Here is an 18038-nt window from a genome sequence, read left to right on the forward strand (position 1 = left end):
TGCTGATGTGGCTACACAATCGTATCCGTATGAGGATTATCACGATAGTTCTCTGGGCTCTGAAATCTGTTTTTCAAGTTGAAAATTCTCATAGTCCCTGTCCTCTCCTCAGGCCCTTTATGTTTTCATGGCTCTGTCCTTCATTCGTGATGAGGTCACCTGGCTGGTTCGCCACACCGAAAACGTCACCAAGACAAAGACCCCTGAGGACTATGCTGACTCGTTAGTACTCGACATGGTTAAGAGTCTTGACCTTGGATGGACTGGGGGGAAGGGACAGGGAGACCTCAAATGGCCGCAGGAGGTCTCAGTGTCTGCACTGCCTTTGTCTCAGTTGATATTTCTAGTCTCAAAATCTCCCTGTCCTCACCCTCGATCTTGCAGGAGCATTGCGGAACTGCTTTTCTTGTTGGAGGAGATTAGGGCTCTGGTCCGAAGACACATCACAGTGATCCAGCAGTACCACCTTCAGTACCTGGCTAGATTTGATGCCCTCGTGCTCAGCGACATCATTCAAGTAAGTTCAGTCGCCCCTGCTTTGGAAGTGTCAGGGAGATCCCGTCATTTCCTCTTGGGGCCACCCTGGCTGAATCTCATGCTGTGTAGATTGTGTGTCAAAAAGCCCACTATTCCTCTGTATGTTTGTTAAAAGGGGGGGAAGACTAATAATCTCTGTAGTCTTTTTTTCCCCCTCCTACATGAAGCTACATAGGAATAGAAGAGAAAAAAAGAGAAATTGGGTGTTAGCATAGCAGGGAAGCCAAGGAGGTCCCTCCATCTCTTGCTTAGCTCTTTCTCTCTGTTGGTGGTGCTTGGCAGTTCTTGTACTTTCACACACTGAGTGAGCCTTGTGGTCCTTGTTTCTGTCCTGGTGGAACATCTACCCGCTTGATGGCAACTCCAACTTCTCTTTCAGAACCTGTCTGTGTGTCCTGAGGAGGAGTCCATTATCATGTCCTCATTCGTCAGTACTCTCTCCTCCCTGAATCTCAAGCAAGGTAATTGGAGGCACCTGGTGGAGGAAAGGTCTCTATAAGGGTGAACATCTTTTGTTCTAGAAATATTGATCTCGAGCCAAGGAATAGGACAAGATGACTTTGAAAAGGACCTACCCTTCTGTGGAGTTGGATATAGGGTGCTGTTTTTTTGTTTTCTTTTAAACTTCTGTTTTTCTTGCAGTTGAGAGTGGAGAGAAATTTGAATTCTCTGGATTGAGGCTGGACTGGTTCCGTCTACAGGTAGGTCTGTTCCTTTTAATGGTTCCCCATTCTGAGGGTTCTTCCTCCTCAACAATCCCTTCTCGTTTTCTTTCCTAAACTCTCCTGTACAGAGTGATTCAACATTGAAAACTGCTGATTGAGGGGCGCCCAGGTGGCTCAGTCAGTTAAGCATCTGCCTTTGGCTCAGGTCATGATCTTGGAGTCCTGAGACTGAGTCCTACATGGGGCTTTCTGCTCAGTAGGAAGCCTGCTTCTCCCTCTGCCTGCTGCTCTCCCTGTTTGTGCTCTCCCTCATTCTCTCTCCCTCAAATAAATAAATAAAATCTTAAAAAAAAGAAAAGAAAAGCAAACTGATTGGCAGGACAAACCCTAGCTGAACTGTAGCTCCAAGGCAAGCCGTCCTTTTCATTTATCTTGTTCTTCTCCACCCTTTTCCTAACTCCAACCATAGGCCTATACCAGTGTGGCTAAGGCTCCCCTGCACCTGCACGAGAACCCTGACTTGGCCAAGGTGATGAATCTCATTGTCTTTCACTCCCGAATGCTGGACTCAGTAGAGAATATACTGGTGGAAACTTCTGACCTGTCTACTTTCTGGTATGTCCTTATGCAGAGCTCTTTATCATCTGGCCTGATCTCTTCCCTGGCCTCTGTGGAGAACAGCTAGGGAATCCTTGTTTTCTTTGAGACCTCCTTAGAGGCAGACGCTCCAACTCACTCATTCCAGCTTCTTCCAAGTGATAGGAATTTGCGGGTGGTTTCCTTTTGTGTTGGCTTTCTTTAGGATAATTATCTGGGCTAATTCATCAATATGGCTTTTCCCACGTTGTTATCTTTGGAACCTTCTCCAGCGTCTTTTTATTCTTGGGACATTGTGATTTAAAAGAGACATGGAAAATGTGGAATTTTAGTAGAGAGAGCTGAAGATAATTGAGAGAGCTGGAGAATAGGGCCTTTGGAGAATGAAACTTAGTTTGTCTTCCTTCGGTATCATTCAGCAGTTATCAAGTGACCAGTGTTGTACACAACTCTGTCCTTTGCTAGATCAAACAAACGACACAGTATGTTGACTCTGCTCTCTGCATTCAGTAGAGGTGGGGAGATGCAACACCCACATGTGAAAAGGACATCAACATATTAATAGCAAACATAAGAAAGTGTGTAAAGAGTGCATGACGTTCCAGACATGCTCTGCCCATGAGGATATAGGGTTGAGGAAAGATTAGTATCATGGAATTAACCTGAGAAAGTTTTCTGGAGCCTGAGTGGTTGAATTTTGGGAGGAATGTGGATTAATATTACTGAAGGACTTCGAAATTAGGAAGAATGGCCCACATCATGCACAGGTTCTGCGGGAGGAATAGCAAATTTTGTACAAAGGAAGGGAAGAAGATCAGAACTAAACTGCCATGAGGTCCAGTATAAAAGTCTAAAAGTGTTAAGTTTCTTGGCTTCTTGCCTGCCTTAAGAGTAGGGAAATGTGGGGCACTTGGCTGGCTCAGTCGGTAGAGCATATGACTCTTGATCTCAGGTTCATGAGTTCAAGCCCCATGTTGGGCGGAGAGCTTACTTAAAAAAAAAAAAAGAGCAGGGAAATGAAGGAGGGCAGGGTGAAGATAAATAAATATTTGTTGAAAGAATGAATATTCTTTCCATCTCAAAGGGACCAGCTCCTCAATCCTGGTTTTAAGTTTCCTTCCCCTTTTCCTGCAGCTTCCATCTCCGCACCTTTGAGAAGATGTTTGCCATGACCTTGGAGGAACCAACCATGTTGCGTTATGCCATTGCTTTCCCCCTGATTTGTGCTCATTTTGTCCACTGCACTCATGAGATGTGCCCAGAGGAGGTGGGTACCCTGAATGCCAAGCCCTGCCCTCTCTCTAATCACATTTCATCCTTATTCCCCAAAACACAATTCCAAGGGCTGATTTTGGTCATAAGAATGGTACATAGATATGTGACACGTGTCCCTAAATATCTCAGCTTGGTGTAGAACGTGTCCTCTCTCTGGGTCTCAGTTTTTTCTTCTGTAGAAGGAGTGGTGGCTCAGGCCAGGGGATCAGAGCAGATTATGAGGAAAAAGTGGTTGTCTTGGTGATGACAATTTCTTCCTTGCTTCCTCTTTCCCAAAGTACCCCCACCTGAGGAACCATGGCCTGCATCACTGCAACTCCTTCCTGGAAGAGTTGGCCAAGCAGACCAGCAACTGCGTCCTGGAGATCTGTGCTGAACAACGAAACCTGAGCGAGCAGGTAGGCTCAGACTTCTGTCTCTGTTTCAGTTTCTCTCTGTTTACCTCATCTTCCTCTCAAATGCTGGGTTTCTAACCTTTTCTCCCAAGTAGGGCTAGGGCTTTTGTGTACTTGAGTTTATGGCAGGTTTCTTTTCTTGGTGTAATCCTTCAGTCTTCACTCCCTCAGGACTAGATGGAGGTGTCTAAAAATACTCTTATTTGAACAGCTGCACACCAGCAAAATCTGTGCTCTCATTTGAAGAGTTCTGAGAGATGAGTTAACTTTCTGATTTCTTCCCCTCCTCTCTCTGCCCTGTGTACACGTAGTTAGGACAGTGGCCCCCTACATCACCCATCTTGTCTCACCTTTCTGTCCATCTGTACTCTAATCTGGGGCTCTGTGAACATTTCCAGGTACCTCCTCTGTGTTTATCCTCAAGGTTGCTTTCTTGTCCTTGTCTGCTTGTTCCCCCCCTCTCCCTTCCCGTGACTGACTCACAGCACCTGGCCATGATGAGCTCAGTCTAAATCTCAGAAAATTTGAAAATGAGGAGCTTCTTTTGCTGTTGCCCTGGAGTCTTTTAGGTTTCCTAGACTACCCACCCTTCCTGGGCTTGACTCAGGCTCTGTAACAACTTTGGTAGAAGGATGAGCCAGGATGCGTGTGTGTGTGTGTGTGTGTGTGTGTGTGTGTGTACATATGAACAGTTAATATCATTACTTACATAACCTTTCCATCTTCTCATCTGTAAAATGTGGATGAAAATAGTTCCTTCACAGGGGTGTCACAGAGATGAAATGAAGTCGAGCATGTTAGCTATTCAGTACACTACTCTCAGTAGGAGTTACCCACTCTATTATTTGGTCCTTACTGGGCACTAAGCTCTGTGCTGGGTTTTGGGATGGGCCCCAGAAGGAAGTTACATAATCCCTGCCCTTGGGGAATATCCTGATTTAAGGGAAAAAGGAATACAAATACATGTCAGAAAGAAATTTAAATAATGATGCAAAGAAGGTAACAAATGTGGTTATAAGTATATTCATCACTCGATTTGAAGACCTACTACACGCAAGGGACACAGTTAAGGAGATTTGCTCAGTGCTCTATCGAGGATGACGAAAACGTGATAGGAGGAACTGTTTTCACACACACCAGAACTTTTGCAACCAAGTGAGTATTGCCCCCTCCAAAGTTATCATTTCTGATAAATAATTGGTGATGTTGCCATTACGAATCGATTTACGTCTTTTCGGAACTAGTTTCAGAATCGACTACAGTTTGGCACCATTTCAGGGTTGACGTATCTTTAGTGTCACATCTTTTAGTGTGACTGTGAAGTAACAAAACCAGTTTTCTCACAGCTCTTAACGCTGTTCTGAGAGTAATTCCGAATGGGGAGTTTCCAGACATGCTCTGCCCATGCTCAACAGCATTGGGTTAAATGGAGAGAATTCTAAGATGATTACCTTGAAGGAGATACCAGAATATATATAATTCTATCTCACATTTTCTGTGCAGCTGACTGGGTATCTTGGTGATGAGAAGGGATGCAGAATTGGTGTTTAACTAGCAAGAAATATGCTGTCTTATAAAAAAAAAGTGGAAAGAGAGTGCTGGTCATGTTGTGAGCTCTGAGTCTGTGGAGAGCTGTGGTAGTTTGGGTAGCTGACTCCATGGGACAGAATAAGTGCAGATGTAGATGGTTGTTCCAGACAAGCAAAAAACTACTGTCTTCCCAGGTTGGAAGATGCGAGAAAGTGCAGTTGAACGGAGCTCTTAGATCCTATCCTTTTACCTGAATTTTTCCATCAGAAAGTCTCTCTCTCAGGATGTGGGTGGGGACTTGATGATCTGATCCATAAGACACACTGCCATTTTGGAACTTTGAGCCCTAACCATGAGGGGTATTTAGTGAAAAATGAAAGAAGTGAGTGCAGTTGAAATGGGCCCCCATCAGAGAAAGAGAGTCTGGAAGGAAAGAGAGAGAAAGGTAGAAGAATGAAAGAAGAGGCTAACGAGGACCTGTTAGGTGGACTTCTTGTCAGTTCTAGGAAGGAATGGCATTTGTCTACTCCCTTGCATTTGTTCCTGCAGCTCCTACCTAAGCACTGCGCCACGACCATCAGCAAGGCCAAGAATAAGAAAGCCATGAAGCAGAAGCAGACCCCCAGAAAAGGAGAGCCCGAGAGGGACAAGCCGGGAGCTGAGAGTCACCGGAAGAACCGCAGCATTGTCACCAAGTGAGGACCTGGGCCCTTGAGGGCCAGGTGGGCACTCCTCAAAGAAGGCAGAGCAGGGAAGAGGGAAGGTGACGCGGCACGAGAACGTGGAGGTGGTGGCGGGGAACGGCAGAGAGGCAAAGGCGCTCACATATGCATCTTCTCCTTTGCCTTTGAAGGCAGCTTCAGTGCGTACTGGTCCAGGGGTCCTAGAAGATGAAAGGGTCTGAGCACCATGGGCCGGACAAATCCTCCCCAGATACTAGCAGGTAGTGCCAGACCCGTAATCTAGGCTCATTGCACTTTCTCAATTTCCCAGCATGGACAAGCTGCACTTAAACTTGACAGAACTGGCGCTGACAATGAATCATGTACACAGCTTCTCCGTGTTTGAACACACCATCTTCCCTTCTGAGTATCTCAGCAGCCATCTGGAGGCCAGACTCAACAGGTACCTCTCTTTCCGTGTCTTCTACGTAGGCCTCGTACGATCGTTCCGAAAATTGGGTTCTGTTAGATTCGTCTTGGTGGTCATTCTGATGCAGTCCATCTGGCATAGGCCTCAAGTATCTTTATTAAAGTCTAACTAACAAAAAGGGTGCGAAACTTCTACAGGTGGTTTTGGGAGACAACCAGAGTTGATCACTGCTGGCTCAGTAGAGCGAGCAGGACTTTTGTAGTCAGCAGACCTGTATTGACATCCTGGCGCTTGGCCAAGACCCTGGAGCAGGGATTCTGACTTGTTTGAACCTTAGTTTTTGACCCTGTAAATAAGGATAATGATATTTACCTCGTAATGAGAATTACCTGTAATTGAGAATTGGTATAAAATTAAAGGTAATAAATAACGAGTACAAAGTTCCTGACATACATAGGCTTCCATACAATAGATTCCCTTCCTCCCACCGTGCCTCTCTTTCCATTGCCTCCTGAAGTCCGAGGAACATTCCCGGTACTGGAATTGAGCACTCTGGGTAGCACTGAGGGAAATGAGCGGAAGAAGGATTTTGAATAAGCCCCTAGTCTTCTGTGTTTTGTTTTGTAATATGTTGCCTCACTCGAGTTGCCAGGGAAGGGCTGCTTGAGAAAGTGACATTTGAGCAAACTCCTGAAGGAATTGAGGAAGCCAAGTGTGTGACTCTCTGGGGCAAGAGCATTCTAGGTAGAGGAACTAGCCAGTGCGAAGGCTCTGAGGTAGGAGCCTGCCTGGAATGTTCGGGGGCCACAGGGGAGGTCAGCAGGGCTGGAGCAGAAGGAACCAGGGACAGATGGGTCATATGTGAGGTTAGAGAGGTGGGGGGAGTGGCAGACTATGCAGGTGTTTCTGTGTCATCGTAAGCACTTTGACTCTTATTCTGAGTGAGATGGGAGGCCTTGGCAGGGTTTGAGCAGAGCAGGAATGATAAATGTACCTACCTTATTGGCTTGCTGTGAGATTTAAAGGAGATACTGTGTGTAGTTAAATCATAGCCCAGCGCCTGGAACATAGTATAAATGTGCTGTTACCGTGTTCAATATTATGACCGTGATTATGATTTGTGTCACCCAGAGCCATCGTGTGGCTGGCTGGCTACAACGCCACGACCCAGGAGATTGCAAGGCCGTCTGAGCTGTTGGCAGGAGTCAAAGCATATGTCAGTTTCATACAGTCACTGGCCCAGTTTGTGGGTGCAGATGTTTCTCGAGTCATCCGCAATGCCCTCCTGCAGCAGACACAGCCACTGGATTCGTGTGGGGAACAGACCATCACCACTCTCTACACAAACTGGTCGGTGTTGCTTACCCTGGTCCACTGCCTCACCTCTGCGTTAGCGCTGTTTTCTTTACAGGGTCAGAACTTGGGCCCAGGTATTTTAGCTCCCAGGGTCATAGACGCTCAAACAGAGGCTTGTTTGTGCTTTGGGACTAGAGCAGTGAGCGGGGGCAAACCCAGACCCCCTTCTGTCCGTGGGGGACCTTCCATGAAGCATCCATTCTTGTCTACTCTGTAGCAACAGAACACTTCCCCCCCCCCCGTTTTTTTAAAGATTTATTTATTTATTTCAGAAAGAGCACCCTCGTGTGCTTTTGTGCAGGTGGGGGGAGGGGCAGAAGGAGAAGGGGAGAGTCCCAGGCAGACTCCCTGCTGAGCGCGGAGCCCAATACAGTGTTCCATCCCACGACCTGAGATCATGACCTGAGCCTGAGCCGGCATCAAGAGCTGGACGCGTAACTGACTGAGCCACCCAGGTGCCCCTGACCTTTTTCTTCTTAATCTCCGGTTCCTAATCTTCCTTTTCTGGATTCTCACTGTTTTAATTTCAAATGCTCTCTCTTCCTCTTTCTGCAGTTCTTTTATTTCTCTTTTTGTTCAGCTCCTCTCCCTGAAGACCATTCTGTCTAACACTGTATCTCCAGAATACTATTGCTTCACCTCTGACATGACCATGTCAAGTCTAGCAGATTGTCTTTAATAAGAAAGGGGCCTCCTCTCCAAACAAACGAGAGGAGGTAGGAATTAGTGTTTCCTTTGAGATTTTAGGGATGGAAAGGAGCTGGATTCCTACCTCCCCAAGCCACTGGGTGGCGCTCTTATTCCAATATCAGCTCAGCAGGAGCCAGGTTCAAAGTATCCCGAGTTGGGGAAAGACCGAGACAAGGTTTGCAAGTAGAAATACCAACAGGGCCTGTCAGGAAAGGTGAATGGATATTGTGGGTTAGGGGAAGACGGAGCCGTTAAAGAGGGGTGCTACTCTGATGGTGGCTGCCGCCTGTAACCTCCCACTAAAACCTTAGTTTTAACGTAAAATCTCCAAGGTTCAAAATTTTGACAACAAATTCAAATCAAAAGAAAAAACAAACTCGATTTTGATGGCTGGGTTTAGCCCACCTGTGGTTAGCTTGTGACCTCTGTCGGACCTAGGCCCAGAACTAGTGGCTGGGTGAGTGCACGGGTTGGCCACGCCCTCCTTCGCTGACAGTGGTTAAAGCCCTTTTCAGCTTCCCCGGAGGTCAGGGGGGAGTATCCGGAGACTGGGTGACCAGTGTTTATGAGGCTTCTGTCTGTCCAGGAGGTCTGACTTAGGATCCACTTCCAGAATCCTAAGTTCTCAGTCCAACGTTCTCACTGGAGAGGTTGAGGCTAACTATGTTTGAAAGGACCCCAATTAGCAGGATTTTTTTTTTTTTTCTCGTCAGTTTGGGCTTGTCTTACCTGACAGAGAAAGGCCAAAGGGTGAGGGAGAGAATAGTTGGAAAAGGAACAGGGGCTGAGGGAGGGGAATGCACACTGTTACATTTGACAGCCCAGAGAAATACCCTGCAGACTGGAGGAGAAGCAGAGTCACATTACTGCCAGTTGTTTTTGAGCCAATAGCTTGGGGTGTTAATTAGAGTGTTTTACTGTCTTCTTTGAAGTCTCTTCTCCCCACCCCAGCCTTTGGCAGAGTTTCTCTTCCTGAGCCCTGTGGTGGTAGGGAGCGATGGTAGGGAGAAAAGACTGAATGCTAATCTTGGGTGCTTTCTTGGCCGATCTGTAGGTACCTAGAAAGTCTGCTTAGACAGGCGAGCAGCGGGACCATCATCCTCTCCCCAGCCATGCAGGCCTTCATCAGCCTTCCCAGAGAGGGGGAGCAGAACTTCAGCGCAGAGGAGTTCTCTGACATCTCTGGTGAGCCCAGGGCCTGGTCTGCTTGTCAAGGAACTGAGCCTTTCCCCTCAGTACGGATCTCAGCCTACAGAACTCATCTAAATTCTCCTACCTTCCCAGAGGCTCATTCTGTACGCTCCTCAGCATCTCTGTGAGATTACATGTTAGGGACAGTGAAGGGATCCTAAGTGAGACCCAGAATTGAGGAGTGGTCTGGGGGGGCAGGTAGAGAGGGAAAATGAGGGAAGGTAGGAGCTAGGCAAGGGCACTCGAGTCACTGAAAGGGTTTATTTTTAGAAGGGTGGTGAATAGTTATTTTCCATTTCCACACAGAATAAAGATTGAGACATACAATGAAGGCTAAAGGATAAATATAGGAGGACATTCTGATACTTGGAACTACTAAATAGTGGTCTGATGTCATGGCATCTTCTTTCTTAGGGATAAATTTTAGGGCCTCACTTAGCCAGAGCTTGGGTTGCTAATGTATAGCGATGATGATGAAATAACAGATGACATTCACTGTGGGCTAAGTTCGGAATGATCACAGATATTAACTCTTTGAGATAGGTACTCTCATCACCCCCATCTTACAGATGAGGACATAGAGACACAGAGAGGTTAAGGAGCTTGCCCAAGGTCACCCATTCCTAAATGGTAGAACTGGGATTTCAACTCAAGGCAGTCAAATTCTAGAACCTGGGTGCTTAATCATATGCAGTGGTGCCCCCAGTGTGTAGAAGTGCTTTGGTGTCTCAAGGCCAGTGGGTAAGGGTTGTGGAGTAAATGAGTTGGGGAGTCGTTCTCTTTTTAAAGAGGGCTGGCAGCCATACAGATCCTTTCTAATGGATTTGTTTTACTGACTGGTTGGTGAACTATCATTGTGCTTCTTCCTTCCTCTCACCTCCATGTAAGTCATGGGTCCTGCGTGGTGCCGGGGGCAGGTGGAGGATGTTTCCATGACCCTGCCTTCTCCATTCTTCCCCTTCCTTGGTCGGGGGAGGGGGTGTGATGAGAGAGTGCACAGTTCTCTTGTCCAGCTCTGTCTCCTTCTCACCCTCATCCGGACTGCATCAGTAAGCGGACCCTACTCTTTGCTTGTTGGAGGTTTCAGACGTCCCCTCTCATCAACTGCACCCACAAACTGTAGGCAGCATCTAAAATCAGCTTTAGGTCTTGCTGACAACTGATGAGCAGCAGGAGGTAAGGCTGGTTCCCCCTCTACCACCCCCACCCCAATTTCCCTGAGTTACCATGGTGACGGGGCCATGCTCCTGTAAAAATAGATAGATGGAAAGACAAGGCTGGCCCAGGGTTACTAGCCTGGAGTTGAGAAAGCTAGAGTACAGAGGACTGGCGGATCCGAACTGGTGGGTCGGTGTCTTCTCTCTAGGGCAGGCAGTTCGGCTGCTCTTCCTCCCTCTCTGTCAGCCATTTCAGCATTAGCGGGTTGACCAGGTGGGAGGTCTTTTTTCTAGTTCTCAGCTCAGTTCTTCCTACTGTAAATAGGAGAGGCCAAAAATGAGTAGTATTTCGTCCAGACAGGGCTCTGACCAGTTCCACTTCCTCTGTCCTTGGCAGAGCCCGAGATCTACCTTCCAGGGAGAGCCGGAGTCCTAACTTCAAGGACTAGAGGGTGACTCTTGATTTCTTTCCCTGCTGACCTTTTATTAACTATGTTAAACTCACTTTTCTGTTACTGGTCTCTTGTGTTACTTTTGTCTTTTATGGTTTTCTCTGCTGGGATGGCCCATGGCCGAAGATCATCACCGGAGCTCCTTCCTATTTGGATTTGTCTCTAGCGTTTCTAACAGGGGATTTCCCCAGGCAGGTTTCATTTAGTTCACAGAGGGCCAGAAGCAGGATGGGTAGGGACCGGTAAGGCATCCGGGCAGACTAGAGGAAGAAGGATTCAGAGGAAAAAACAACCGGGATTCTGGGGATGTGTGTTGATTAGGAAAAAGAAAAGGTAGGTCAAGGAGAGGAAAATTTGGGCAGTGAGGGAAGTGGAGGGGGGGGACATAGAAAACCCCGGACCTTCGATAAGGAACCAGTTGTGATATCTACAGTAAGGGGCAGTCGGACGTTGCACTAGGTTTCAGGTACCAGCCCTTGACTTGGCTAAGTGACCTTGGACAAGCACTTAACTCCCCCGTGTCTGTTAAACCAGACTGATGTGCCATATACTTCAGAGGGCTGTCAGGAACGATCAGAACACTAATCCTTTAATCATAAATACCTTTATAAGTTTCTAAGGTTTTTATAATGGTATCTTATTTACTCTCATATCAACTCTGCGAAGTATTCAGGGCAGATACTGATTTCTTCATTTTACAGAGAAGTAAATTGAGGCTCGGAAAGGGTCAGTGACTTGTTAAATTCTTATATCTAATAAGGTTAGTACAGCTAGCCCAGCAAGAACAACCCAGGTACCACATAAAGGGACTTGGAAAAGTATAGATTCCTGCAAGAATGTAAAGTATCACTTGTGTTACATCTTTGTGTGAGTACCAGAGGGAAGAAGGTCATTTGTCTCACAGGCAGGCCAGACCTGTCCCCTGAATGTAGGATTTCAGGCCCCTTTTGCTCCCCAACTTCCCACTTCCTTTCCTGGATGAAAGACATTGTAAATGTTCAGATTACTCTCTACTTGTGGTGTAAACGCCCCAGTGCCCCCCGGAACATCTGTAACTCTATTGCAGAGATGCGGGCCTTGGCTGAACTCTTGGGCCCCTATGGCATGAAGTTCCTGAGTGAAAACCTGATGTGGCATGTGACCTCTCAAATTGTGGAGCTGAAGGTACTGTGGGAGCCAGGCTTGGGAGAAGGGGCAGGAGTAGGAGACCGGGGGGAAGAGGTACCACGGTTTCGTCTTTTCCTGCTGAATGTCTCTGTGTCCTGGCTGCAGAAGCTGGTGGTGGAAAACATGGATGTACTTGTTCAGATCAGATCCAACTTCAGCAAGGCAGACCTGATGGCTTCTCTGCTGCCCCAGCTGACAGGTGAGCCCCTCCCTCACGGGAGAAGGAACTATGGGAACCGCATTGCGGATGACAGGGGTTTTGGGGGAGATCGGGGGGCTAGGCTGGGTCTGCAGAAGCAAAACCATCACTATTCTCCCGAGTTCTACTTTTCTGATGCCCTTCATTCTCCTCAGGGGCTGATAACGTGCTGAAGCGCATGACCATCATCGGAGTTATCCTCACTTTTCGGGCCATGGCCCAAGAGGGACTTCGGGAGGTGAGTTGTGGGGAAAGGGCTGCCCCAGAATCACCGACGCTCTGAGGGCCGGGTTTGTATGAGAAGTCATAGGAACATGTGGTGAGCATTGAGGAGAAAGGAGAAACTTAATTTGGTAGAGGTCCTGGAAGATCTCTGGGGATAGACGAGTGGAGGACACCTAGGTGCAGGATGACAGGGATGGTGTGGGAGGCTGGCTGGGTCCTTATCTAAGTCGAGGCCCTTTTGTTTGTTTGTTTCCATCTATCTCTGAAGGTGCCAGTGCTGTCCTGGGGACTCATTTATCTTCTCTCCCTTCCAGGTGTTCTCCTCCCACTGCCCATTTCTTATGGGTCCCATTGAGTGCCTGAAGGAGTTTGTCACTCCGGACACAGACATCAAGGTATGCGACAGTGCGAAGTAGAATCCACTTAGGAAGTTTTTGTTGTTGAGAAGCATGTAGCCAGGATCTTGTAAGGAAGGGGGAGCTCTGAGGATGAGCCAGCGTTTGAATAGGAAAGTACTGGGGGAGATTTTGTGGAGAGAGGAGCACTGGTCAGACAATATTCTTGAAGAGAGAGGGCAGAGCTGGGGAGACACGAGGGGATGCAGAGACGTGGAAGCCTGGCTGACCTGTGGGCGCTGGGGAAACGTTACTGGAAAAAGCTAAGATCTAGGATAGTATCTGTAGGTTTTCACCTAAAGTGTGCAAATTAGATACAGAGCCACGTGCCAGAGGTCCCCTCATCAGTCAAGAGCTTAGGTACTGTTTTGTAAAAAGATTTATTGCTTCCATCCCCTCCCACCCTGCCTATCCTCAGAGTTGCCTTTTTCTGGCCTTTCCTTGCTCCTAGTTCTGAAACCTTCTGGTTCCTTTATGTCTATGTCACGGGGCTCGGGCCCCCATTTACTAGAGAGATGTAAGGAGGAAGGGCTTCTGCAGGCACCCCGAGTAAGACAGCTGGTTCTCTGCCCCTCCCACACCTCTGCAGCATCTCATTGTCTTTTGAAAAACCTGGAACACACAAGCCTTTACTTAGGATATATAGCCAAAGGCTGGGGACAAGGGCTTTCAAACGCCTAGAGCAGGCCACTTCTCTTACAGCTGATTCCTTTCACAGAGACGTCTGTGATTAAGAGGGAACTGGTCAGCAGGAAGAATTAAAATTAGATATCGAGGAAAAACTTCCTTACCTTGAGATCAAAAGAGTTGTGAAATCTCCCCTTTCCTCTGCCCAAACTTAAGGATGAAGCAGTCATGGGAGCTATGTGGGTTTGATGTTTTGCTGGGATGGCTGCCCCTTCTGACAGTTCTTTTATGGAGAACCCGGGTTTCTGGCAGCTGCCGATAGTTGGGGATGGATGCTCTGGACCTGTCAGGAGCTTGTCTACCTGTATCCCCCGGGCAGCACTGAGTTTTAGGCTCTGCCTGCTTGTAAAAATAAGCAGGTTGGAGCAGAGAAAGGGGCATGGTGGCCTGTCCATCACAGATTCTGTTATGCCTCAGAGGAGTGCGAAGATTAGGGAAAGAGAAAATAAGACCCCCTTCGGTTCACCCTTTCTTCCTCCAGAGCACCGCAGGTTGTGGACCAGGCCCCTGACCTCCCCAGCCGTGGTCACCATGAGCACGCTCATTTAGCTGTAGGGGATTTGAAGAAAGGGCAGAGCAGAACGTGGCAAAGGTTTGCCTTCTATGTGTAGATGGGTATGTCTGTAGGGTTCTTTGCATGAGATACCCCACTCAGTCTTCTACTCTGGAAACACTGTCCTTGTTCTCTCAGAACACCCTTTAAAAAAGATTTATTTATTTACTTTAGGTGGGGAGGAGCAGAAGGAGAGACAATGTCAAGCAGACTCCATGCTGAGCTCAGAGCCCAACACAGGGCTCGATCTCACAACCCTGAGATCACGACCTGAGCCAAAACCAAGAGTTGGGCGCTCAGCTGACTGCACAACTCAGGCCCCCAATCTCTCAGAACATTTTAAAACAATTTTTTAAAATCTCAAACAAGGGGGCACCTGGGTGGCTTCAGCTGATTAAGTGTCTGCCTTTGGCTCAGGTCATGATCCCAGAGTCCTGGGATCGAGTCTCCACATTGGGCTCCCTGCTCAGTAGGAGTCTGCTTCTCCCTCTCTCTCTGCCCCTCCCCACCTGCTCATGCTATCTCTCTCTCAAATAAAGAAAATCTTAAAACAAACAAACAAACAAACAAACAAACAAACAAACAAACAAAAAACCAAAAACCAAAGAGGAGAAATGGAAGTGAAAAGTTCCTGGCTTTGAGATAAAGGAAGAGAAGGAAAGGAAGAACGTTTATTGGTCTTTTAGTGACTCTCAGTGTGGAGCGTAGGTGTTTTACACATGTGGTCTAATTTAATCTCCACAACAACTCCACAAAATAATAAGGTATTATTATCCCCGTTTTACAGATGAGAAAACTGAGGCTCAAAGAGGTGAAGTAACATTTAGACAGTGGTGGTCCTGGGATTTGAGCCCAGATCTTCTCACTCCAAGGCCTTTGTCTCTCTTCAGAGGCCATGAGGTTTTAAAGGATTATTTTCTAGGTGGCGAGACAAGCCGTAGGTCTCACCTCCTCTCTGAAAAGATAACTGCTCATCCCAGGCCGGTGTGTGATCCATGCTAAGTCAGTGGTGCCACTTTAAGGAGGGAGAGAAGGGTTTGGGCTGAGATATTCAAGGAGGGCTTCAGAGACAATATGAGATTTGAGCCAAGGCTCAAGGCACGGGTGTCACTTAGCTATAAGTAGAGAGCAGGAAAGGACGCTGTAGGAGAGGGAAACCCACGCACCAAGGTATGGAAGTCAGGAAGCGAGGTTTGGAGTTTGGAGACGCTGAATCAATGACCCTGACTGCACTGACTGTAGGAAGCACGTGGGGAAAACAGATTGAGAAAGTCAATTGTACTATGGAGTGTCTAAATACCGAACAAAAGCCTTTGTGCTTTCCCCCCGTAGGTTAGGGAGAGCCGTGAAAGGAATACCTAGACAAGGTGAGAGTACATCGGAAGTTTAAGAACTGTGATCCAGGAATCCCAACTACCTGTAGCTTCTGCCAAACACTTCTCTCCTGGGAATCCTGTCCAAGATGTTGTTTTCTTCTCTACTAGGTGACCCTGAGTATCTTTGAGCTGGCCTCTGCTGCAGGAGTGGGCTGTGACATTGACCCAGCCCTGGTGGCTGCCATTGCCAATCTGAAAGCCGGTAAAATTGGGGAAAGTGGGCAAGGGAGGGCTCCGATCATATTTTCAGGTGGGAAAATGTCCATGTCAAAGAAGCCTTTATTTGGGATTGTGAATTCCGAGGACCTAAGCTGGGAGCTAAAGAAAGACGTTCAGTGTGGTCCCTAACCCCCAGAAAATACTTGAGAGAGGCAATTTAGACTCTTAGCCAGGTTCCAACCAGTTGACCTGTCCATCTGCTAAAAAATACTAAGTGAGGGTCTCTTTAATGCTCAGCAAGGACTCGAAGGAACTCACAGTCTAGTAGGGGAATCAGGTTAATGCAAATGAAGCAATGAGAGAGAGAGCCGCAGTCACGTAAGATTTCGTGCTGGGTTGTGTGGTATGGCTCTAAGCTCCCCAGAGTGATGTGGTGCTCTCCCCGCCCACAGAAGCACCTTGACACTATTCACTTCTTCCCCGGTCTTCCATTGCCTCTGACATTTCCCATTTCTTACACACACTTAGAATGGGATGAAACCAAGGGGCTGGTATTAAGCCCTTTCAAAACTGCGAGACTGGCCCTTCTTCTCTCTTGGTTTGGTGAGACTCTTTCCTCTCCTTCCTGCCTTTCCACCCCATCAGGCAGCTGATTGTGTCCTCGGACAGCACGTCAGCAGAGCCCTTCGCTAAGAGCTCTGCTCCAGTCACAGAGGAGGCCTCCAGGACTGGGCCCCTCGTGATAAGTGCAGGCTAGTCCTGTCCCCTTCAGCAATAATGACTTACCTCAGTGCTTTAGGAAGTGTTTCCATATGTGATCCTCACAGTGATTCTGTGAGGTAGGGCCTCCGTAGAAGATAAGTCCTGTTTGCTGACCGTTCTCCTCCTCTTTTCTTTTTTCCGTCTCACCAGATGCCTCATCCCCTGAGGAAGAATATAAGGTGGCCTGCCTGCTCTTGATCTTTCTTGCGGTTTCCCTCCCACTCCTTGCCACTGACCCCTCTTCCTTCTATAGTATTGAGAAGGACGGTAAGTAAGGACTACTTTGAGTAGCGTGAGGGACCGATGCTATTTAGGTCAGTCTCCTAGGGTAGGGAGATGAGACGGAGACATTTACCTGGAGAACCCAGACTTCTGACTCAGGTGTAAAGTTCTGTTTCAAAAAACACTTGAGAATGGACTATCCGTAGAATTCAATTCCAGTGGAATTTTTAAGGAATGTCTTTCTCCTAATATCCTAAATATCTCCTCATATTTCTTAGGAGTATCATTCCCCACATGCCTCCTAGTCCTTTTGGTGTCAAACAGGGGTGGCCGAGCCTAAAACACTGAGAGACGACCAGCTGGGGTCAGCCTGGGGTGCTCACTGTATTCCCTTCCGTTTCTCTCCCGCTCTATCAATCACAACCTAGGTTACAACAACAATATTCACTGCTTGACCAAAGCCATCATCCAGGTGTCTGCTGCCCTCTTCACGCTCTACAACAAGAACATCGAAACTCACCTCAAGGAGTTTCTGGTGGTGAGTAGCCCTAGGCTAGACGGCATGGCACATTCTACGGTCTTTGGGATGAAATGGAAGATTGCAGAGTCTGGCGGGAATTGGTGTGGCTTAAATCCATAGACAGCTGTTACTGAGTGGGTCTTGGAGTCTAACCTCCCGCCTAATCCTTCAGTGAGTGAGTGGCCACTCTTTGAAAGGCAGGAGTTTCTTCTAAGTTCCCTAAGAGCTGGTGTTTCGGCCTCTGCTGGACTACTTGGAAAGGGCGTTGGACTGAGTCCGCGAATCTGAGTTCTAGTTCGGGATCTGCCACTAAGAAGTTGTGTAACCTCTGAAGAGCCAAAATTTTGGGGCCTCATTTTGCCCATTTATTAAACAGGGAGGTTAAACTGGATCTATGATTCACTAGCTTGGGGTGCCTTAGAATATTCCAGGGAGCTTGTTGAAATACGGATTTCTGATCCTTACGCCTGATGTACTGAATTAGAATATCCTGGGGTGAGTCCAGGCCTCTGTTTTTTAAAAAACCGATCGATTGATTTTTAAATAAAAATAAAGTATTATTTATTTTTATTAATAAACTCATTCCCCAAACTCATGACCCCGACATCGAGACCTGAGCTGAGATCAAGAGTCAGGTGTTTCACCGATTGAGCCACCCAGGGGCCCCAGGCCTCTGTTTTTAATAAAGTCTCCAGGAGATCTGCTGCAGAATCAAGCTGGAGACGCCCAGTTTTAGAACCTATAAGGCCCCTTCCAACTCTAATCTTGGCAAAAAAAATCGAACTTTTTTCATATTCTCAAACTTTAGCATAAATCAGAATCACCTGGAGAATTTC

At 47.4% G+C, this 18038-nt stretch overlaps 1 protein-coding gene across 1 annotated transcript in view; it reads left to right on the forward strand.

The window, feature by feature from the left end:
• NCKAP1L (NCK associated protein 1 like) overlaps positions 1–18038 on the forward strand; it is a 38474-nt gene that overhangs the window by 15079 nt on the left and 5357 nt on the right. Inside the window, exons 12-29 of the mRNA XM_045800849.2 lie at positions 113–222; positions 385–517; positions 917–998; positions 1180–1238; positions 1672–1817; positions 2934–3066; positions 3353–3472; positions 5549–5694; positions 5993–6124; positions 7223–7441; positions 9192–9322; positions 12004–12101; positions 12210–12303; positions 12459–12541; positions 12843–12923; positions 15648–15741; positions 16611–16727; positions 17111–17220. Coding sequence (XP_045656805.1) covers positions 113–222; positions 385–517; positions 917–998; positions 1180–1238; positions 1672–1817; positions 2934–3066; positions 3353–3472; positions 5549–5694; positions 5993–6124; positions 7223–7441; positions 9192–9322; positions 12004–12101; positions 12210–12303; positions 12459–12541; positions 12843–12923; positions 15648–15741; positions 16611–16727; positions 17111–17220 — 2088 coding nt within the window. The remainder of the gene's footprint in view (positions 1–112; positions 223–384; positions 518–916; positions 999–1179; positions 1239–1671; positions 1818–2933; positions 3067–3352; positions 3473–5548; positions 5695–5992; positions 6125–7222; positions 7442–9191; positions 9323–12003; positions 12102–12209; positions 12304–12458; positions 12542–12842; positions 12924–15647; positions 15742–16610; positions 16728–17110; positions 17221–18038) is intronic.

The sequence above is a fragment of the Ursus americanus genome, chromosome 25 (assembly GCF_024610735.1).
Source record: "Ursus americanus isolate L20-20 chromosome 25, mUrsAme1.1.p, whole genome shotgun sequence".
NCBI lineage: Eukaryota > Metazoa > Chordata > Mammalia > Carnivora > Ursidae > Ursus > Ursus americanus.